Raw genomic sequence first — 25,000 nt, forward strand, 5'->3', positions numbered from 1 at the left:
CATAAGAATGTGAGGTCAAAACCCTAAAATTCGTGTAATTACTAGAGTAATTAGTATTCTAATATAATTATAATTAATATTAAGTATGTAATTAAGCGCTTAATTTTACGAAATGCAGTTTTTCGACTCGATATCTTTAATCACCATGTAGAATACCATATATTCCAGATTTTCATTAAAATCTGAAGAAGTTGAAAATCGGAGCAAAATATTATCCAAGGCTATAGCCTTGGATTTTTATTGATTTTTTGAAAAAATAGATTATCCTGAAAATTTCAGCATAAATGCTTTTACGTCTTTTGAATAAGAATCTGTGGTCAAAACCTAAAATTCGTGTAATTACTAGAGTAATTAGTATTCTAATATAATTATAATTAATATTAAGTATGTAATTAAGCGTTTAATTTTACGATATGCAGTCTTTTGACTCGATATCCTTAATCACCATCTAGAATACCACGTATTCCCAGATTTTCATTAAAATCTGAAGAAATTGAAAATCTGAGGAAAATATTATCCAAGGCTATAGCCTTGGATTTTTATTGATTTTTTGAAAAAATAGATTATCCTGAAAATTTCAGCATAAATGCTTTTACGTCTTTTGCATAAGAATGTGAGGTCAAAACCCTAAAATTCGTGTAATTACTAGAGTAATTAGTATTCTAATATAATTATAATTAATATTAAGTATGTAATTAAGCGCTTAATTTTACGAAATGCAGTTTTTCGACTCGATATCTTTAATCACCATGTAGAATACCATATATTCCCAGATTTTCATTAAAATCTGAAGAAGTTGAAAATCGGAGCAAAATATTATCCAAGGCTATAGCCTTGGATTTTTCTTGATTTTTTGAAAAAAGAGATTATCCTGAAAATTTAAGCATAAATGCTTTTACGTCTTTTGCATAAGAATGTGAGGTCAAAACCCTAAAATTCGTGTAATTACTAGAGCAATTAGTATTCTAATATAATCATAATTAATATTAAGTATGTAATTAAGCGCTTAATTTTACGAAATGCAGTTTTTCGACTCGATATCTTTAATCACCATGTAGAATACCATATATTTCCAGATTTTCATTAAAATCTGAAGAAGTTGAAAATCGGAGCAAAATATTATCCAAGGCTATAGCCTTGGATTTTTATTGATTTTTTGAAAAAATAGATTATCCTGAAAATTTCAGCATAAATGCTTTTACGTCTTTTGAATAAGAATCTGTGGTCAAAACCTTAAAATTTGTGTAATTAGTGGAGTAATTAGTATTTTAATATAATTATAATTAACATTCAGTATATAATTAAGCGCTTAATTTTACGATATGCAGTCTTTTGACTCGATATCCTTAATCACCATCTAGAATACCACGTATTCCCAGATTTTCATTAAAATCTGAAGAAATTGAAAATCTGAGGAAAATATTATCCAAGGCTATAGCCTTGGATTTTTATTGATTTTTTGAAAAAATAGATTATCCTGAAAATTTCAGCATAAATGCTTTTACGTCTTTTGCATAAGAATGTGAGGTCAAAACCCTAAAATTCGTGTAATTACTAGAGTAATTAGTATTCTAATATAATTATAATTAATATTAAGTATGTAATTAAGCGCTTAATTTTACGAAATGCAGTTTTTCGACTCGATATCTTTAATCACCATGTAGAATACCATATATTTCCAGATTTTCATTAAAATCTGAAGAAGTTGAAAATCGGAGCAAAATATTATCCAAGGCTATAGCCTTGGATTTTTATTGATTTTTTGAAAAAATAGATTATCCTGAAAATTTCAGCATAAATGCTTTTACGTCTTTTGAATAAGAATCTGTGGTCAAAACCTTAAAATTTGTGTAATTAGTGGAGTAATTAGTATTTTAATATAATTATAATTAACATTCAGTATATAATTAAGCGCTTAATTTTACGATATGCAGTCTTTTGACTCGATATCCTTAATCACCATCTAGAATACCACGTATTCCCAGATTTTCATTAAAATCTGAAGAAATTGAAAATCTGAGGAAAATATTATCCAAGGCTATAGCCTTGGATTTTTATTGATTTTTTGAAAAAATAGATTATCCTGAAAATTTCAGCATAAATGCTTTTACGTCTTTTGCATAAGAATGTGAGGTCAAAACCCTAAAATTCGTGTAATTACTAGAGTAATTAGTATTCTAATATAATTATAATTAATATTAAGTATGTAATTAAGCGCTTAATTTTACGAAATGCAGTTTTTCGACTCGATATCTTTAATCACCATGTAGAATACCATATATTCCCAGATTTTCATTAAAATCTGAAGAAGTTGAAAATCGGAGCAAAATATTATCCAAGGCTATAGCCTTGGATTTTTCTTGATTTTTTGAAAAAAGAGATTATCCTGAAAATTTAAGCATAAATGCTTTTACGTCTTTTGCATAAGAATGTGAGGTCAAAACCCTAAAATTCGTGTAATTACTAGAGCAATTAGTATTCTAATATAATCATAATTAATATTAAGTATGTAATTAAGCGCTTAATTTTACGAAATGCAGTTTTTCGACTCGATATCTTTAATCACCATGTAGAATACCATATATTTCCAGATTTTCATTAAAATCTGAAGAAGTTGAAAATCGGAGCAAAATATTATCCAAGGCTATCTTGGATTTTTATTGATTTTTTGAAAAAATAGATTATCCTGAAAATTTCAGCATAAATGCTTTTACGTCTTTTGAATAAGAATCTGTGGTCAAAACCTTAAAATTTGTGTAATTAGTGGAGTAATTAGTATTTTAATATAATTATAATTAACATTCAGTATATAATTAAGCGCTTAATTTTACGATATGCAGTCTTTTGACTCGATATCCTTAATCACCATCTAGAATACCACGTATTCCCAGATTTTCATTAAAATCTGAAGAAATTGAAAATCTGAGGAAAATATTATCCAAGGCTATAGCCTTGGATTTTTATTGATTTTTTGAAAAAATAGATTATCCTGAAAATTTCAGCATAAATGCTTTTACGTCTTTTGCATAAGAATGTGAGGTCAAAACCCTAAAATTCGTGTAATTACTAGAGTAATTAGTATTCTAATATAATTATAATTAATATTAAGTATGTAATTAAGCGCTTAATTTTACGAAATGCAGTTTTTCGACTCGATATCTTTAATCACCATGTAGAATACCATATATTCCCAGATTTTCATTAAAATCTGAAGAAGTTGAAAATCGGAGCAAAATATTATCCAAGGCTATAGCCTTGGATTTTTCTTGATTTTTTGAAAAAAGAGATTATCCTGAAAATTTAAGCATAAATGCTTTTACGTCTTTTGCATAAGAATGTGAGGTCAAAACCCTAAAATTCGTGTAATTACTAGAGCAATTAGTATTCTAATATAATCATAATTAATATTAAGTATGTAATTAAGCGCTTAATTTTACGAAATGCAGTTTTTCGACTCGATATCTTTAATCACCATGTAGAATACCATATATTTCCAGATTTTCATTAAAATCTGAAGAAGTTGAAAATCGGAGCAAAATATTATCCAAGGCTATAGCCTTGGATTTTTATTGATTTTTTGAAAAAATAGATTATCCTGAAAATTTCAGCATAAATGCTTTTACGTCTTTTGAATAAGAATCTGTGGTCAAAACCTTAAAATTTGTGTAATTAGTGGAGTAATTAGTATTTTAATATAATTATAATTAACATTCAGTATATAATTAAGCGCTTAATTTTACGATATGCAGTCTTTTGACTCGATATCCTTAATCACCATCTAGAATACCACGTATTCCCAGATTTTCATTAAAATCTGAAGAAATTGAAAATCTGAGGAAAATATTATCCAAGGCTATAGCCTTGGATTTTTATTGATTTTTTGAAAAAATAGATTATCCTGAAAATTTCAGCATAAATGCTTTTACGTCTTTTGCATAAGAATGTGAGGTCAAAACCCTAAAATTCGTGTAATTACTAGAGTAATTAGTATTCTAATATAATTATAATTAATATTAAGTATGTAATTAAGCGCTTAATTTTACGAAATGCAGTTTTTCGACTCGATATCTTTAATCACCATGTAGAATACCATATATTCCCAGATTTTCATTAAAATCTGAAGAAGTTGAAAATCGGAGCAAAATATTATCCAAGGCTATAGCCTTGGATTTTTCTTGATTTTTTGAAAAAAGAGATTATCCTGAAAATTTAAGCATAAATGCTTTTACGTCTTTTGCATAAGAATGTGAGGTCAAAACCCTAAAATTCGTGTAATTACTAGAGCAATTAGTATTCTAATATAATCATAATTAATATTAAGTATGTAATTAAGCGCTTAATTTTACGAAATGCAGTTTTTCGACTCGATATCTTTAATCACCATGTAGAATACCATATATTTCCAGATTTTCATTAAAATCTGAAGAAGTTGAAAATCGGAGCAAAATATTATCCAAGGCTATAGCCTTGGATTTTTATTGATTTTTTGAAAAAATAGATTATCCTGAAAATTTCAGCATAAATGCTTTTACGTCTTTTGAATAAGAATCTGTGGTCAAAACCTTAAAATTTGTGTAATTAGTGGAGTAATTAGTATTTTAATATAATTATAATTAACATTCAGTATATAATTAAGCGCTTAATTTTACGATATGCAGTCTTTTGACTCGATATCCTTAATCACCATCTAGAATACCACGTATTCCCAGATTTTCATTAAAATCTGAAGAAATTGAAAATCTGAGGAAAATATTATCCAAGGCTATAGCCTTGGATTTTTATTGATTTTTTGAAAAAATAGATTATCCTGAAAATTTCAGCATAAATGCTTTTACGTCTTTTGCATAAGAATGTGAGGTCAAAACCCTAAAATTCGTGTAATTACTAGAGTAATTAGTATTCTAATATAATTATAATTAATATTAAGTATGTAATTAAGCGCTTAATTTTACGAAATGCAGTTTTTCGACTCGATATCTTTAATCACCATGTAGAATACCATATATTCCCAGATTTTCATTAAAATCTGAAGAAGTTGAAAATCGGAGCAAAATATTATCCTTGGATTTTTCTTGATTTTTTGAAAAAATAGATTATCCTGAAAATTTCGGCATAAATGATTTACGTCTTTTGCATAAGAATGTGAGGTCAAAACCTTAAAATTCGTGTAATTACTTGAGTAATAAATATTCTAATATAATTTTAATCAATAATAAGTATGTAATTAAGTACTTAATTTTACGAAATGCAGTTTTTTGAATCGATATCTTCAATCACCATATAGAATACCACATATTCCCAGATTTTCATTAAAATCTGAAGAAGTTGAAAATCGGAGCAAAATATTATCCAAGGCTTGGATTTTTCTTGATTTTTTGAAAAAAATAGATTATCCTGAAAATTTCAGCATAAATGCTTTTACTTCTTTTGAATAAGAATCTGTGGTCAAAACCTTAAAATTCGTGTAATTACTCGAGTAATTACTATTCTAATATAGGGTTTGGATGGTATTGCAGTGGAATTTATTAAAAAAGGGGGTGACTGTATTGTTGACTGGTTGGTAAGGTTATTTAATGTATGTGTGACTCATGGTGAGGTGCCTGAGGATTGTCGGAATGCGTGCATAGTGCCATTGTACAAAGGCAAAGGGGATAAGAGTGAGTGCTCAAATTACAGAGGTATAAGTTTGTTGAGTATTCCTGGTAAATTATATGGGAGGGTATTGATTGAGAGGGTGAAGGCATGTACAGAGCATCAGATTGGGGAAGAGCAGTGTGGTTTCAGAAGTGGTAGAGGATGTGTGGATCAGGTGTTTGCTTTGAAGAATGTATGTGAGAAATACTTAGAAAAGCAAATGGATTTGTATGTAGCATTTATGGATCTGGACAAGGCATATGATAGAGTTGGTAGAGATGCTCTGTGGAAGGTATTAAGAATATATGGTGTGGGAGGAAAGTTGTTAGAAGCAGTGAAAAGTTTTTATCGAGGATGTAAGGCATGTGTACGTGTAGGAAGAGAGGAAAGTGATTGGTTCTCAGTGAATGTAGGTTTGCGGCAGGGGTGTGTGATGTCTCCATGGTTGTTTAATTTGTTTATGGATGGGGTTGTTAGGGAGGTAAATGCAAGAGTTTTGGAAAGAGGGGCAAGTATGAAGTCTGTTGGGGATGAGAGAGCTTGGGAAGTGAGTCAGTTGTTGTTCGCTGATGATACAGCGCTGGTGGCTGATTCATGTGAGAAACTGCAGAAGCTGGTGACGGAGTTTGGTAAAGTGTGTGGAAGAAGAAAGTTAAGAGTAAATGTGAATAAGAGCAAGGTTATTAGGTACAGTAGGGTTGAGGGTCAAGTCAATTGGGAGGTGAGTTTGAATGGAGAAAAACTGGAGGAAGTGAAGTGTTTTAGATATCTGGGAGTGGATCTGGCAGCGGATGGAACCATGGAAGCGGAAGTGGTTCATAGGGTGGGGGAGGGGGCGAAAATTCTGGGGGCCTTGAAGAATGTGTGGAAGTCGAGAACATTATCTCGGAAAGCAAAAATGGGTATGTTTGAAGGAATAGTGGTTCCAACAATGTTGTATGGTTGCGAGGCGTGGGCTATGGATAGAGTTGTGCGCAGGAGGATGGATGTGCTGGATATGAGATGTATGAGGACAATGTGTGGTGTGAGGTGGTTTGATCGAGTGAGTAACGTAAGGGTAAGAGAGATGTGTGGAAATAAAAAGAGCGTGGTTGAGAGAGCAGAAGAGGGTGTTTTGAAGTGGTTTGGGCACATGGAGAGGATGAGTGAGGAAAGATTGACCAAGAGGATATATGTGTCGGAGGTGGAGGGAACGAGGAGAAGAGGGAGACCAAATTGGAGGTGGAAAGATGGAGTGAAAAAGATTTTGTGTGATCGGGGCCTGAACATGCAGGAGGGTGAAAGGAGGGCAAGGAATAGAGTGAATTGGAGCGATGTGGTATACCGGGGTTGACGTGCTGTCAGTGGATTGAATCAGGGCATTTGAAGCGTCTGGGGTAAACCATGGAAAAGCTGTGTAGGTATGTATATTTGCGTGTGTGGATGTATGTATATATATGTGTATGGGGGTGGGTTGGGCCATTTCTTTCGTCTGTTTCCTTGCGCTACCTCGCAAACGCGGGACACAGCGACAAAGTACAAAAAAAAAAAAAAAAAAAAAAAAAAAAATATATATATATTATATATATATATATATATATATATATATATATATATATAATGTAAATAATATCACTATCATTTTTCTTATCGCTCTGTCTATGATACATCGGATTTAAATTCTATAAGCACGTGTCATGGTAGGCTAAAAAAAAAAAAATTAGCTGCGATTAAATTTTTTGATATCACCAGGAAGATTCAGTACAAGGTCGCGGGAGAATCCAACCCCCTTGTTCCCCCGAGAGAGAGAGAGAGAGAGAGAGAGAGAGAGAGAGAGAGAGAGAGAGAGGTAATCTTGCTTCCTCACATTCCACCTCCGGTGCCTGGCCGGCCCCCCAAGGAACAAGTCGTCCATTTTCCTTGGCGATATGAACGAAAAGAGGGCGAGAGAAAACGAAGCAATAAATAATAATAATAATACAACAACAATAACAACATAAAAGAAATTACACGTAACTGGGAATTCGTTCCGCGGAATGAGATCTCACGCAGTGAAATCAAATCGGCAGCCACAGCGAGGCATAAGGGACACGACACTACTCTAGTCTGACCAAAATCCCCGTTGGTAAACCTCATGCAACACGAGAACACGAAACTCTTTTCCATAAGTGATAAACCCCTCGAGCATTTCCTCAGAACGTAATTAATATAAATACATGATGAGAATTTACAACAGATGGTGGGTTAAAAGAAAATGAGATATATCGTCTTAATGAAATCATGAATCGTCGAGGTGTTCGCCGTTAAGCCGGTCCGTCGCGAGGCTCATAAACAATGCATGGCGAGAATTTCTGGTGTGTCTCGTCTTGGAGATCAAGGCGACGAGCCAGGGAATAACCTGAGGCGTGGGAATGACGTGAGGCGTGGGAATGACGTGAGGTGTGGGAATAACCTGAGGCGTGGGAATGAGTGAGGTGTGGGAATGACGTGAGGTGTGGGAATAACCTGAGGCGTGGGAATGACGTGGGGCGTGGGAATGACGTGAGGCGTGGGAATGACGTGAGGTGTGGGAATGACGTGAGGTGTGGGAATAACCTGAGGCGTGGGAATGACCTGAGGGCGTGGGAATGACGTGAGGCGTGGGAATGACGTGAGGTGTGGGAATGACGTGAGGTGTGGGAATAACCCGAGGCGTGGGAATGACGTGAGGTGTGGGAATGACCTGAGGGCGTGGAAATGACGTGAGGTGTGGGAATGACGTGAGGCGTGGGAATGACGTGAGGTGTGGGAATGACGTGAGGCGTGGGAATGACGTGAGGCGTGGGAATGACGTGAGGTGTGGGAATGACCTGAGGGCGTGGGAATGACGTGAGGTGTGGGAATGACGTGAGGCGTGGGAATGACGTGAGGTGTGGGAATGACGTGAGGCGTGGGAATGACGTGAGGCGTGGGAATAACCTGAGGGCGTGGGAATGACCTGAGGGCGTGGGAATGACCTGAGGGCGTGGGAATGGCCTTGGGACAAACCACAGAGACCTGGGAATGACCCGAGGTAGTGGAAGTGACCTGAGGCGTAGGAATGACCCGTAGCTTAATGGGAATGACCTGCAACGTAGATATGATAGAATCTTAAGCAGCAACTTGAAGTAAATCATCTCCTTGGACTATCAATAAGACTTTCAGAAGCATACGTTACTGAACCGGCAGTCCGTCCAGACTAACAACAACAGAGATGGTAGTCTTACACAAAGTATTTTTCCCTCCATATCTCCTTCTTCCCAGCTCGGCTGGTACCAGGGGAAGGCTCGTGGGTCAGTAGATATCAAACAACAAGAGATGATGTAAGTCTATCCCGTTCTACATGACATACCTCACGTGATTGGCATTCGAGCGTTTCACCAATCTCACTGACATTTTTACCTGATCATAACAAGCTGAGTGAATGCCGTCATCTTACCATAACGCTCCCTTATCCTACAGCAACTTTATCTTAAGCCATCCAGTTATCAAGGAGTAAACACAGGACAACTTACTCTTGGAGCAATCTTCGCCGACCCAGCCCTGCACACACTCGCAGTGACCCATTGCACAGGACCCATGGCCGCTGCAGTCGTTGGGGCACGCCGACTGTAGGTCTGGTTCCTCCGACAAGTGCAGCTCCACCTGCCAGGAGGAGAGAGTAAGAGACATTGTGGTTAAGAGTCATTACCTACTATCCTGATGGTTGACAGGGGCTTGGAGACGAAGCTGAGCATGTCAGTTCTGGAATGCTGAGTGAAGGAGATGGGTTTCGGGAGTTGAGGAACATACAAGGATTTGCTGGAAGGGTTCTTAGGTTTGCTGGAGATATCAAGACAATGTTAGGACAACAAACCAAAAGTACAGAGGGTAATACATTCTCACTCTCAACCCAGGTGCTCCTCTACAGGTCATCAATCAAGTAAGGTGATATAGTGACCTGTAGTCTCCATGGCGGCTGTTTCCATAATTAGGGTCTAGGTGCTTGTTCCAGCCATTATGAGTTGGGGGTAGTTGGGGTGTTTATGGTGACGGTAGTTCGCGTGGTTACAATGGTTATAGTGGCCAGGGAAAAATGGGATGATGACAACAAATAGACTAATTATGATTATGGCAATTCGTGCTAATACAGAAGATTGTGGCTGTTACTGGGGATAGAGTTGTGAGTGGTACAGAGATATTTCCATGTGCAATAATACACAATGGGGAATAATCATCATTTGATTACATTTTGATTACAAACACACAGACAATCTTTTATCTTTTATTTTTTTTTCTCTTTTTGTAATTGGAGCAGTTCCATCTGAGCTGTCCTTTCACACAGTATATGTCTGATCTAACATGGAAATCCCGTTACAGTTTCAGTTTCTCTGCATGTGGAGAGTCGAGTGGGCAAATAATCGTATGCAAACCGTTCAAGGTTCGAACCTCACGAGTCTGCAATGCCTACATGTGGTCCCCTTCCGGTAAAAGAGGAGGAAGGACGCCTATATCTTACCACAGAAATAATTTCATGATAAAGTTTCGGATAGACTTGTCCAAGATGAGGGTGAGATAAACCTCTGTAACGAGGTTATGATGGTGGAGGAGTCTTAAGTTATCTTGGCCTTCTATTTCCCCTTCCCCTCCTCCTGGTGATCCTCTCCACCGTTATCAGTATCGACATTATTTCATCCTATCATCATTATCATTATATTCCGCTGCTGGAGCACACACACACACACACACACACTGTCACGGAAGTTCAACATTTTCCAAGAACTGACGGTCATTTGTTAGTGTTTTACTGGTCTACACGGTTCACGGCAACTACACTATCGACTCTCCACGAAAATAGGTAGAGACTCTGCTCTCTTGCACGATAATGCTTCTTGCAACATTTACACACGACCCATCAAAGCACATTCGGGAACCAAGTACCTAACACACTGTTAGTTTTCTCATTAACCTGCCTGTATTTGGAACAATGTTTTTCACAGTCGAATTCCCATCCTACTCTGGCAATACTGGGAGGCGCGTGTCTTCAAAGAGTGAATACAATTCGAGCATTGAGCTCCTATCACTTATACCTTTTCCTCTCCCAATAACCCTTCTCTCTTCAGTCCTTTATCTACATAAATACTTATGTACTAATTATTTTCCTTAATCAAATGTATGAAATAGTTTCCGATGTTCATCCGGCATTCCATTCTCTTTTTTTTTCTATTTTCCTGTTTCTATGCCCTTATATAACTTTTCAAACGGTGCGTGGCTGCTGTGTCTTCACCGCAAATTCATAATTTCCTTCGTCTTTTTGACATTTCAACATCTGATCTGTCCCTCAACTCTCTCCCGTTACCCATCTACTGATGTGGCCGTCCGTTGTAGCCTTCATAAACCCTATTAAAAAACTGATCCATCTTCAAGCTGTGACGTACTGTATCCTATCATCTATTAAAGTTCAGCTTTAACCTAGTTTCCTATCTCGTCCCTGCTCTCGACATTTACGTTTACCACTGACTCCTTTTCCAAGGTTCTTATTCGCAACATTATCAAACTCGAGTAGTGCATTATCACTCTTGCCAAGCGCCGTACCGGAGATGATGTTTTCTATTTCCAGTCCTTTGTCTGTGGAGCAAGATCCAATACTGATGGCGTATCACTGCCTGTGGGACCAGCGGTTTCACTCACACGTAGATAAAAAAAAAGAATTAAAAAAAAAAATCCATGTACGAAAGTTGGGGTTCGTCTCTCAAGTGTGACTAAAAAGTTATGCTACATGCGTGGAGACGCTGGTGGAGTTACCAGGATATTCATGAAATTCTCCCAAAATTATGATCTTTCCTTCCATACAGAACAGTTGTTCTTGCTGCCTTAAGCACTGTCCCGTTTGGACCTTCATCATTTTCGTTCAATATCTGCTCAGGATCTGTGCTTGTTCGTTGTATCAACGCTTCTGCCTGACTGCCTATGGCTTTCTTATCTTACTGGTGACTTCGTTTACTGTGCTCCTGATCTCTCCATCTCGTCCTGGGACTTGTCTAACAAAGTTTATCTCTTCATCTGCACATGGCTCTTGTCAACAGCACTCCTTCCCCATCGGGTATGTCTGACCTCGACACTTAGGCTCCCATAACTCCCGCTCTTCTACTCACTGCCGTCAACGCTTGTGTTCTTCGTAATGACTAGCTTCTGCTGTTACTTCTTCGTATACCGACTCTTCCCTAATTACGTTATGAACATAACTGCTCCCTCCTGTCTACCGAATCCCTCAGCTAGGCAAAAGTAACGGAAAACAAACACACCCTTCCCTCACCCTTCTTTTCTCTCTACAGTTCTGACTCACAAACTTCTAATCTTCCTTGCGATACTTCTTTATTTTCCACCGTAAACTTTCAATATCATACGTACTGAAATGATCTGTAAAGTAGCGTCTAACTCTCCTCTCTTGCGTCCAGGTTATTCCTCTTTCTTCCTGTCGTCTTCACCTTCCAGACTAACACATCTTCCTACCCCCACCACCACCCCCACCCATCCCTCCAGCACCACACTCCTTATCTACCAGGTTTTACGCCTCCCTGAGTCTCACGAGTGACTTCTTCCCTTCCAGCCACACAAATATTTCTTCTACTAATGTTCTCTTCTGAGGAAACTCTTAAAAAAATACAAGTTCAACTTCTTTTGCCTCAGTGATTGAGTGACGACGACGTGTGTGTGTGTGTGTGTGTGTGTGTGTGTGCGTGTGCGTGTGCGTGTGTGTGTGTGTGTGTGTGCGTTATCTCAGTGCACTGCACGGAGAACCGTACACTCGAAGAGTTCCATCTCTTTCAAAGTCTTGTACAATAGTACAGCTTAATTTTTGGATGCTATCAGCATTTACAATCTCTTACATCAGTTTCTTCCATTCAACTAAAAATGTACTGCCTAATAAGTTTTCCAAAAAATCAACTTTCTTAATTTCATGTTATGGCCTCTGGCTCTCCCATTTTTGCCTCTTCCGAAGACCTGTTCGCTACTGAGATCATTAAACTAGTTTGGGAACTTTAAAGTCTATGATCAGCTCACCTCACACTCTTCTCTCTTCCATAGTGGACAGATGTAAGGCCTGTGACCTCTCATTAGAACTCAGCTCTTTTACTTTTGCTTCCATCTTTATTGCCCTCATCTAGACCATCTCTATAATTTTTTTTCTAGTGTAATGTTAAGTGCGGTGACCAAACTTGAGAGGGAGGTAAGAGGGGGAACAGTCAGGTGAATATTTCCTTTTCCATTCACTTCCTCACATTTCCCAAACATTTGCCAGCGGACGATCGGTCTCCTTTAACTATTCTCCTTGAGCGGTGTGCCCTGGCGACAAATGAGGTACAAAGTCGACTGACTCCTCTAAGTCCCTCTCTCACATACAAATGCCTGCAGTTTATTTCCTCCTGCTTGTTGTTAATGTTCGCACCGGGGCCCTCGTTCACCGTGTTCCCTCCTAATTACTTGGCATTAACTCAGGTGAAATTTCACCACGTATCAGACTAAGTCACGTTCCCCAAGTATTCCCCCTGTAAGCTGCTCTCTCTCTCTCTCTCTCTCTCTCTCTCTCTCTCTCTCTCTCTCTCTCTCTCTCTCTCTCTATATATATATATATATATATATATATATATATATATATATATATATATATATATAGTAATGAGAGGACCAGTGTGGACTTTGTGGACGTGATGACGCTCCACAAAGCGGTGGAATACATATATATATATATATATATATATATATATATATATATATATATATATATATATATATATATATATATATATATTACATCCTGTTACTCTTCACAGCCGAACGTGTACAAGAAAGACTAACAATCTGCTACCCACGTCCACTAACAGCTTGTTTCATCACAAAGTGCAGGTAGACCCATGATAGCCCTCCTTCTATATGACCCTTGGTGCCAGATTTCGTCACAGCTCTGGCACTCTTCCTTGAATTGTTGTATACTTAATCTGAAACCTGTTTGCCTGACGATGAAAAAATACGACAAATCTTTGGCTCTCCCTTTAACACCTGCTGATGTATGTGTTAACTGTTCCATTGGGGGCAAGAAGGTGTTTTAATCCACACATAACACATCACTGCAGAGATAAACTTGACTGAGACGCATTTCTTGGCTCACATAATGAAGTATAGCAGCAGTAGCAGTTAGCTCCACAGTCGACAATACAGTCGAGGTCATAAGCTAATGAACACTTTCTCTTCCGTGGACGACGTCAGTTAATATCCAAGCCATTCTCTAACCAGTCGCCAATCTTGACCCGAGATTGGCACGGTCGTCAACAGCTGTCTTTAATCAATTCCTGGGTCCTAATTTCACTTGATTTGCGCCAGACTCGGCCCACCTGCCCATCACCTGTCCGGCTCCCATCACTGGACGGCAATTACGCCTTTATGTCGCTCCAGCAAGTTGGCTGCGCCAGGCGCAATTAACCGAGGCGTTACAAAGGTGGCGCTTGTTTATTACATATCTGGCGCTACAGCAACGAGGATATACCTTCAAACATCATTTTCTATTGAACTTAATAGTTTTCTCTGTCTGAGAGGAGTATTTAAGGGTATATTCCATCAGGTGTGTCTATAATACGTTGTTCTCCCTTGTATACTTAGGCTGGAAGGACATGGACGGGGCCACTTGTGAATTCCGTGAACACCGGATGTTCCTTGGTTGATTGGCTTCTGTAATGGTGGTGGGATGTTGGTAAAAAAAAAAATCTCGTGGTCCGGATTTAACATTATGTTACAAGTGACTTTCATGTGGCTGAGATTAACCTGATCATTTCAGTGACAACTTCCTGATGTCCCATTAACTGAGGTGACCAGGTTATGATAATCAAATGCATAATCCAGGTACACAAGAAGCGCAGGGGTGATACACATGCAGAGTGCACGGTCAGACACGTAACAGACTTCATGTAAGCCGCACAGATCTACCAAGCTTTCCACTGACATACGAAAGGCACATGTGGTCCAGATTCCAAAAAAAAAAAACATACTGGAACACCAGTCACTATCTTTGAAAGCACATAAATACTGCATATATACTTCACGGGGGTATACTCAGTGCCACGCACGTATCTTAAGGACAAATGTATATCATATCTTGAGGACAAACGTATACCCCGCATATTCCAGAGTAACGAAGGAGCACAGCATATCCTAAGTATACCAACCAGTCCCTTGATCATCACAGTGTCCTCATTGCACCACTCAAGCCCCTCACCTTCACAATGTCCTATCCATCCGCCTCAACCTCCGCCACCATCCCTGCCCCGCCACACCCTCCCACCCAGGCCGAGGGAACGGCCTCAGCGACCCCAGACGTACCTGCTTCCAGCCAATGCCGTCGTTGTAGATGGCCAGGTACCACGTGCCAGTGTTCAGGTACTGCACCAGCGTGAGGTTGACGCCGTGGTCGTGGATGAAACGCCGCGGTCTAGAGTGTGCTGGCAGTGCCAGCGGCTCCTCCACCTCTGCCTCCTTCTCCTCCCACTCTCCTTCGTCTTCTTCTTCCCCGTCTTCCTCTTCTTGTCTCCCCGACGGTGATTCCTGACGGTGGAGAGGAAAAGAACATCTTAACAATGAGGAAAATGATGTTAACTGTAGCGCAGAATGGAAGAAGACAACCTGTGAATTATCATTTGGCGTGAAGGATGATCTCAGCAGAAGCAAAGATAAGAAGGAATACATAACCAAAGGGTGAGGCACGTACGGTGTACGTTAAGCAAATGGAAGATAAGCCCGTTAACTCAAGTGAAGGACTGTGAGTATTATGCTAATAGAGAACAGAAGTGGTTATATATCAACACAGAACATCTCACATATTAACATTACAAGTGCGTTCCTCAAAGCATTTGCGTCACCCACACTGCAGTAGAGCCACTGGGAATGAAATAAGAATTGGTGGAAATACTGTTTGGAAATATTTTCCTCCCGTTATGAGCCAAGTTAAGTTCCGGTTAATCATACCACGCGGCATGACTCAGGGAGAATCCAGAGCGGCGGATCTTATGCCATTCGACACTGTAGAAGCTGAGGAATGAATAACTATAAAGTTTAATGAGCATCTCATCTGAACATTTCATGTTAGAATCAAGTGTAAGTAGAAGGTTAAAGTGTAACTTGCGACGATATGTTGAACGGACGGGAACACAGACGACACATGGAGGGACAAAGCAAGCCTTTAAATGTCTGGTATGGTAGGCGTGCGACACAAATACCATGATGACGGGAAGTAAAAACGCATAGAAATAACATACGAAGGAGCGACAACTGAGAGAGGGAAGGAGGCTGATGAAACACAAGGAGGAAAGAAGGAAAAAAAAATAAGAAAGGAAGGGGTCAACGCAGCTAAAGATGAAGGACAATGACACATGAGGACAAGAGGACAACGAGAGAGAGAGAGAGGATGTGAGTGGCAAGCACACATAATAAAGGGGGGAAGGTTAAGCACAATGTCTACAAAGGAAGGATGTAGGTTACGTCCAAGAGGGAGCCCACGGCCCATCCAGGGTTGCCAGGCCCCCCCATGAGGATAAGACTCAAGACACGGAACACTACAGAGGGAAGACACGTTCTAGTCCCCCCGCCCCAGCTCTAGTGAGTTTTATTGGCCCCACCTCTGGCATGCTGATACAGACCCACACACTCACACCCACACCCTCCCTCTGGATTGTCTTAGAACCGATCACCCGTGATCAGAGTTCTCAACACTGAAGTTCGACTTCTGATATTTATTCGAGAGATATCAACAACAAAAAAAAAAAATGAGAGAAAAAAAAGAAAAGCAATTGGCTTGGAAGACTATAGTGAGGACTCTTATACCAATGGGGAAATCAACGGATCTATTATTGAGTGAGGAATGTAAAAGCCATTATTGATACCACGATGTGGCTAATCATACCATGGTATCTGAAGTCTCCACCTTCCACCTGCCTTGTAATTACAGGCGCGTAACGAGTATGAAATTCACACGGCCGCAAGAAGTCCCGTAAGAGCGCAGACTGCGGCTAATCTCTTCAAGGAGGTATTAACAAAGTTCGGGTGTTTAACTTAATTTAAGTTCGGGAGAGCCGGAAGCCAGCAGGTACAGCCAGCAACAGTTTCCTCGTCAATTAATTTCTCTGGGTCCCCAGGCATCATACACGACCGTCCGCCCGCTAAGAATCAGGAAGCAACGGGTCTTAAAGACTTTGAGGCGTGAGTGATGGGTGATGAGGAACATGCCACTCAGATGCTACGTGCAATTAAACCGTCATTCAGAAGCTGAATATGCGTAAGGTACCAATCACATACTTCTGTGATGTTCTACAGGTTAACTAAATTCTGGAGATATTTGTCGCGGTAACTACATTCTCTACCACGATATATCATTTCAAGAACAAAGCTTGACACCTTGAGTACAACGGTTCGATCCTTGAGCAAGACGGTGCGATCCTTGACCACGACGGTACGACCCCTTGGGTATGAAAGGCCAATCCTCTAACCTGACTTTTATGGGTCAAGTCGTAGACACCAGACCATCCTATCCAAGAATCTTACCTTCGTGATCATGGGCCGGGCAGTGTTCTACACTATATACGTTTACAAGACACATTAAGTATGTATTGAAGAGGGCTTCATTGTGTTTCTACCATTGGTTCTGACGTAAGACTGTAGGCAGGGGGGTTCCTTGCTCTTTGACAGCCCTTGAGATGTAAACAATACATGGAAATGAGAGAATAAGGCTCAAGGGATATATTCAGTTCAATGCTTCTGCTAATCCGTGATTCGTTAGCAGTGTTTATTTCTACAACATCCTTGCTCTCCGAAGTGTCTCTGGACCGCCTATGTCTTGTTCACTCGAGGTAGTTATGCATCTCACAGATATCTGATTAATCTACAGAAGGTCCATCCGTAATAGTAACTTCCGTGCCATGTGCCGTTCACATGCAACCATGATAAATTATTCACAGCTATGGACTTTTTAAAAGAGTTGCTCAATTGATGAAAACAACAGGGAGATGTCCAGAGACTCACTGATGCAAAAGGGGGAGGGTGTTTCGAGTAAGTGTCTTGCATTCAGCACGAGAGTAGCGTGACATTTTTTCCCCCTCTTTCCTTGAGATAAATATGTTTGTATGCATGGGACTTCGGCTAAGGGGCAACGCCACCCAACCCCATATGTTAGATCTACCAACTAAGAGCAAACCAGAACATCACGTCAAGATTCAAATAACCTGGAAGGATTTATACTCGAATGTCTCAATTGAATGCTGCGTAATTCGACATGTAGACCATTAAGTATATATCATTCTCTCTCTCTCTCTCTCTCTCTCTCTCTCTCTCTCTCTCTCTCTCTCTCTCTCTCTCTCTCTCTTACATAAAGCTATCGTATACAAATGATGTGGGCGTCTTTCAAAGAACATTTTCCTTAAAGTATTGAGAAGAAGCCATCACTGTTGTAGCTAGTACCTCAGTGTTCCTCACATTCGCCTCATGGTACGTCTGCAGCAGGTGGTCCAGGTCGTCCTTGAGAGCTCGCTGGAGGTCGTGGTCGTGGTCGTACAGGGATGGGTACACCTCCAGCACCTCCTGTAGGGTCTCGGGCAACGACGTTATGCTCTCGGGGTCACTAGCAGCAGACGTGTCCTGTGGGAGGGAGGCAAAGAAGACACACAGTGCACACGTCGAAACCACACGTCACATGAACAGAAATAGGAAAGTCTCCCCCAAAACTGGATAACAAAAACATAACACCGAAGGATATCACGTAAGACAGGCCCTTACGATAACTATGAGGGTGGGATATCACTCCTGGGGATATCGGATATAAGGATCGTTTCACATAGGATAACATGCTGGAAACGGTACACTTTCCGGCCGCGCGTGTCTTTGAACAGCTGCCGTTGTTTGTCAACGAGACTGTTCACACCGGACATGATCCTACCTACGTGCATATGGTTGGGATCGCGTCCGGTGTGGAGAGCCTCATTGGAAAACAGCAGCAGCAATTCAAAGACACGTGGCTCAATAACGTGGTAGCGTGTCCAACGTGTACGTCATACGGTGTGGAACGGCCTTAATTTCACCGGAAGCTAAAGCAACTGGGCAGGCGTCAAGTGGTCAGTTAACTGCTTGTTTTCTTTAGGGTATCAACCAAGGCATTTTGGACAGGATATCTCCTGCATAATACATGTGTATTCATCAGTACAAGTTGTGGACATTCCAATGTCTGTGATTCATGGTCTTACGGCAATACTCTACAGGAGGGATGGGAATGATGAAGACAAGAGACTAAAGTTTTTCTAATCATGCCTAACAGAATATGCCCTATGACATAGTACTATCAACTTGGGTATTCGCAATTCACAAACATGTTTCAGATATACAAACAACGTATACGAGTCTCTGTGTGGGTGAGATGAAATACCTTTTAGTTTACCAAGTAAGAGCCTTATAGATCCACACCAACTTCCCCACATGTCCTCTCTGCTCCGCCAGTCTGGCACAAATTGTAATTTCGGGCCCCACACTCCATTGTCCATGTTAGTCTTTTATGTAAGTTTCGGGGAAGTCCATAAACACAGCATTCACAACACTCTGGGGACCACTAATGAAAGAGATGGTGTTCGTTTTGTATAAGTCGCTGGGATGTTGAGAGATGCTACACATCTTGGTGAAGTGGTTGGCAGGGTTGTCTGAAAGGCTTCCTACTGTACTGTTCTGTTCAGTCCAGCTGGTCGAGTCTATACAATGTGTTGCCTTATTCCCCGTGTGTAAAACGGTGTGGAGACTCTCTCTCTCTCTCTCTCTCTCTCTCTCTCCTCAACTTCCCACCTGATCCTTTTCCTGTTCTTGCTTACCCAGTCTGTTCTGATGTGGTCAACTTGTCTTCCAGTCCCATACACATTCCACAAATCTTCATGAAGAATGTGTCTTACCTGAGGAATGTGTCTCATCTCTGCTTACCCAGTCGACTACCTAATACTTCTCTTCTATCTTAATACATAAATATGCTCCAACTTCCATATCTAACCTCACTGCTTTCTTACCTCACCTCCTCTACCACATTTATCTACGCTTCTATACCTACTGCTCTACCTGTCTACTCTACTTCTAGTCTATCCACATATCCCTACACACACTATTCCATTTCATATTCTAACTTTGGTAACCAATCTACCCTCATCCGACCTCATTCAGTAGCAGAACCACCTTATGTACCCCACTGCTTAACCCTTACAAAACCTTAGGTTACTGATTCACTTTGTCTGCAAAGTCACTACTCTCCATCATCTACCCTCACTGCCCTCTTAACCAACCCAAGGACACACACACACACACACACACACGCACACACACACACACACGCACATTTCCCAGTCACTTACCAACTCCGCATGGCGCTTGGCTCTTCCTGGTCGCCCGCTCTTAATAAACTCGACAAAATCGTGTTCGGTGATGGTGGGCGCTACGTTCCTCCGGCCATATACGGCCAGATGAGCAGTCCTGGGCACCGTCAGGTTGAACCTGTGGAACACAGTGAGGCATCGTGAGCGTTCTGTAGGAGGAACATGGGAGCAGGGCAACACAAACATGCAATGGTTCTACGACGAGGTTATCTGCTGGGGGGACAGAAATCCACAAAAGGGAAGGACAGATACGAGAAGACCTGATGATCTACGACGATACTGTCTGCTGGAGGACAGAAATAGGTACCTCGGAAGGACAGATACGAGAAGACCTGATGATCTACGACGATACTGTCTGCTGGAGGACAGAAATAGGTACCTCGGAAGGACAGATACGAGAAGACCTGATGATCTAAGACGATATTGTCTGCTGGAGGACAGAGAACAGATGAACTAATGGTCTATGACGAAGGTTTCTGCTCAGGGACGGAAACAGGATCCTACATCTCTAATCTATGAGGGTTAAGAGACGACTGTGTGAGCCAGAAGGCTCCTCCACCAGGGTGGACATGAGGAAGTATAACTGACGGAAGGAAGAGATGAAGGCGACGGAAGGTAAAGGGGAAAAAAAAAGGAAATGTATGGTGTGATGATGAGGGGACATTAAGGTATAGATGAGGACGAGAGAAAATGAGGCATGGGTGAAAAATGAGGATACAAGAAGAGGGTCTAGGTGGAACTGAGGAAACAGAAAGTAAAACTGAGGTAATATGAGAGTGAAGATATATGTAGATATGGAATGAATGTGAGGGAAATGAGGTTACAAGGCACGAGAACATAAAGAGTGAAGATGAGAGATAACTTGAGGCGAGAAGTAATTACAATCCCAGCTCCCGTATGGGCTGAGCTGAGAGAATGTTGTATCTCGGAGCTGCGCCTGAGGCAACACACATGAACCTTACCTTCCTATCTTCTTGTTTCCATCTTTCACCATAGTAACGCGTCACAATGAATCATGACAAGAAATCCATAAAGTCTGGCTTTGTCAGACCTACATACAGTCGACTGCCTTAACAGATAACCTCGTTAGAGGCCAGCGGGTCCTCGCTCCTTTCTCCACGTAACTACGTAACCTCGTTAAGAGGCCCAGTAGGTCTTTTGTTACCTATTTGGTTTAAGCAGCCACGTCACATGGGTAGAGTAACATTTCTAGTATTGATATCGCTGCATCACTTCGCTCTGGCAGATACGAAACAGAAAAAAGAAACAAAAATAGTACACTTTTGTCTCGTACATAAGACTCGAACCAGCCTCCGTGTCCGTGAAGACACTCCCCAAATCTTCCATCCCCCACCATCACCATGACCTCTCCAACAGCATCTCCCACAATACTTCCTTTCTCTGCCTCTCTCCTAAATACCTAATTCACTTCCACCGCCCAAAAACCTTATCACCACCCTACCTCCTACCAACCCTTCTTTCCCCCACCCATAATTCCATTGCCCCCACCCCCCCAACACCCCAATCCCATAATCCCAGTCTCACAATCCTCCAAGTCTCCCTCCACTTCACAATCAACCCTTTGGCCCTCTCCCACACTCACCCCTCCCCTCCCTGCCACCTTCCCCACCTCTCCCAGCCACCTTACTCTCCCTTTCCCCACACCTACCTCATGAAGGTGGGCTGCTTCACTTCGAACTGGGCGTTCCAGTAGCCTCTGGGAGCGATCTTGTTGACGTAGCGGCGATTGAGGTCTCGAAGTCGCGTGAGTTCGGTGCTTCCGGTGTCCATGTTGGGGGCCCGGGCCAGCGTGGTGGTCAGCGGCGGGGAGTATGCTGAAGGGAAGGCACAAGAGGATACACACGTCAGTGTCTTTGAGGAGTAAAGAAAGTAATACGACATGGGAAAGATAACAACAATCAGTTAAATGAAGCGTTCGTGGCCGGGAGGAAACGTTCTAAGTAAACAAACGCTTGTTCTTAAGGGGAAGACTGTAAACACCTTAAAATAATCTCCTATCCTTCAGCAGTACATAATAAACACTGAACAAAAGCTAACGCTTCAGGGGTTAAATTATGAACTGAAAACGAAGTTTTGTATTGCATACATTCAAGGGCAGACTATCGATATTAGTCTCATGGGTGAATGAGGCGAAATACTGAGCTTAAGTGTTGTATACAGGAGAGAAAGAGAGCAAAATAACAAGCATTCACAAAAAGGATAACAAATATAAGATATTCTCAAGAAGATGCAAAGATACAAAAAAAAAAGGCGATAAAAAAGAATCTCTATTTTCAAGTAAAAAATAGATAATGTATCCAACTGTTTCCATACAAGCATGTTCCAAGCACACAGGTTCATCTCTACAAATTCTATTCGAGAGTTCCCAACTAACCTGATAATAGTAATTTACAGGACACAACAATGGAACGTTAACGATGTCAGTAGGAACACTTCAAGATCAATAGCGGGAGTACTTTAAGGTCATTACTGCGGGTATTTTAAGACTCAGTCAGAGCAATTTAAGGTTACCTGCAGGGGCAATTTAAGGTTACCTGCAGGGGCAATTTAAGGATACCAGTACGAGCACTTCAAGATGGTCAGGAAGTGCAATTGAAAGACATCAGTGAGAGAACTTTAGGTTATAAGCAGAAAGCACTTTAAGTCATCAGAGAACACCTTGAAGGTCTATCAGTGAGAGAACTTTAAGGTTATCACTGGGAGTGTTTTATGGTCATTACAAGTACTTTAACATCAATTTTTGTGCATCTGAGAACAATGTAAGTCATCAGGCGACGTATCTTAAATTTGTGGAACACTTAAAAGGTCATCAGAAGACGAATTTTAGGGTCAACCGTGGGAGCAGAATAAGGTCATCAGCGGGAGCACTTTAAGGGTCATCAACCAGAGCACTTTAAGGGTCATCAGCCAGAGCACTTTAAGGGTCATCAGCCAGAGCACTTTAAGGGTCATCAACCAGAGCACTTTAAGGGTCATCAGCCAGAGTACTTTAAGGGTCATCAACCAGAGCACTTTAAGGGTCATCAACCAGAGCACTTTAAGGGTCATCAGCCAGAGCATTTTAAGGGTCATCAGCCGGAGCACTTTAAGGGTCATCAACCAGAGCACTTTAAGGGTCATCAACCAGAGCACTTTAAGGGTCATCAGCCGGAGCACTTTAAGGGTCATCAGCCAGAGCACTTTAGGGGTCATCAGCAACAGCACTCGGGAGCCATCAGCGCCATCACTTATAAAGTTAGGAGTGCCAACACTTTAAGTCATCAGGGGGAGCAGTTTAAAGTTGGCCACATGTAATATTTCCTTGCTCAAATTTCCACCGCCCCCGCAATAACCAATATTTATCACGTCGCGAGGAATACCTCCTTAAAGTACAGACACACACACACCACACACACACACCACACACACACACACACACACACACTTACATACACACACACACACACACACACACACATATATATATATATATATATATATATATATATATATATATATATATATATATATATATATATTTATTTATTTATTTATCTAATTATTTTGCTTTGTCGCTGTCTCCCGCGTTTGCGAGGTAGCGCAAGGAAACAGACGAAAGAAATGGCCCAACCCACCCCCATACACATGCATATACACACACGTCCACACACGCAAAATATACATACCTAGACATCTCAATGTACACATATATATACAAACACAGACACATACATATATACCCATGCACACAATTCACACTGTCTGCCCCTATTCATTCCCATCGCCACCTCGCCACACATGGAATACCATCCCCCTCCCCCCTCATGTGTGCGGGGTAGCGCTAGGAAAAGACAACAAAGGCCTCATTCGTTCACACTCAGTCTCTAGCTGTCATGCAATAATGCCCGAAACCACAGCTCCCTTTCCACATCCAGGCCCCACACAGCTTTCCATGGTTTACCCCAGACGCTTCACATGCCCTGTTTCAATCCACTAACAGCACGTCCACCCCGGTATACCACATCGATCCAATTCACTCTTATTCCTTGCCCGCCTTTCACCCTCTTGCATGTTCAGGCCCCAATCACTCAAAATCTTTTTCACTCCATCTTTCCACCTCCAATTTGGTCTCCCACTTCTCCTCGTTCCCTCCACCTCCGACACATATATCCTCTTGGTCAATCTTTCCTCACTCATTCTCTCCATGTGCCCAAACCATTTCAAAACACCCTCTTCTGCTCTCTCTACCACGCTCTTTTTATTTCCACACATCTCTCTTACCCTTACGTTACTTACTCGATCAAACCACCTCACACCACATATTGTCCTCAAACATCTCATTTCCAGCACATCCACCCTCCTGCGCACAACTCTATCCATTGCCCACGCCTCGCAACCATACAACATTGTTGGAACCACTATTCCTTCAAACATACCCATTTTTGCTTTCCGAGATAATGTTCTCGACTTCCACACATTCTTCAAGGCTCCCAGGATTTTCGCCCCCTCCCCCACCCTATGATTCACTTCCGCTTCCATGGTTCCATCCGCGGCCAGATCCACTCCCAGATATCTAAAACACTTAACTTCCTCCAGTTTTTCTCCATTCAAACTTACCTCCCAATTGACTTGACCCTCAACCCTACTGTACCTAATAACCTTGCTCTTATTCACATTTACTCTTAACTTTCTTCTTTCACACACTTTACCAAACTCAGTCACCAGCTTCTGCAGTTTCTCACATGAATCAGCCACCAGCGCTGTATCACCAGCGAACAACAACTGACACACTTCCCAAGCTCTCTCATCCACGACAGACTTCATTCTTGCCCCTCTTTCCAAAACTCTTGCATTCACCTCCCTAACAACCCCATCCATAAACAAATTAAACAACCATGGAGACATCACACACCCCTGCCGCAAACCTACATTCACTGAGAACCAATCAC

General features: G+C 41.0%; 1 protein-coding gene across 5 annotated transcripts in view; it reads right to left on the reverse strand.

The window, feature by feature from the left end:
- The window catches only part of LOC139752068 (teneurin-a-like), a 1,037,677-nt gene that overhangs the window by 264,366 nt on the left and 748,311 nt on the right, over positions 1-25,000 (reverse strand). For all 5 annotated transcript variants that reach the window (XM_071667906.1, XM_071667907.1, XM_071667905.1 and 2 more), the window contains 5 exons: positions 21,721-21,886; positions 20,031-20,169; positions 18,112-18,288; positions 14,986-15,207; positions 9,147-9,276 (listed from right to left, as the gene is read on the reverse strand). In XM_071667906.1, the coding sequence (XP_071524007.1) occupies positions 9,147-9,276; positions 14,986-15,207; positions 18,112-18,288; positions 20,031-20,169; positions 21,721-21,886 (834 nt within the window). The remainder of the gene's footprint in view (positions 1-9,146; positions 9,277-14,985; positions 15,208-18,111; positions 18,289-20,030; positions 20,170-21,720; positions 21,887-25,000) is intronic.

This window comes from Panulirus ornatus, chromosome 12 (assembly GCF_036320965.1).
Source record: "Panulirus ornatus isolate Po-2019 chromosome 12, ASM3632096v1, whole genome shotgun sequence".
Taxonomy (NCBI): domain Eukaryota; kingdom Metazoa; phylum Arthropoda; class Malacostraca; order Decapoda; family Palinuridae; genus Panulirus; species Panulirus ornatus.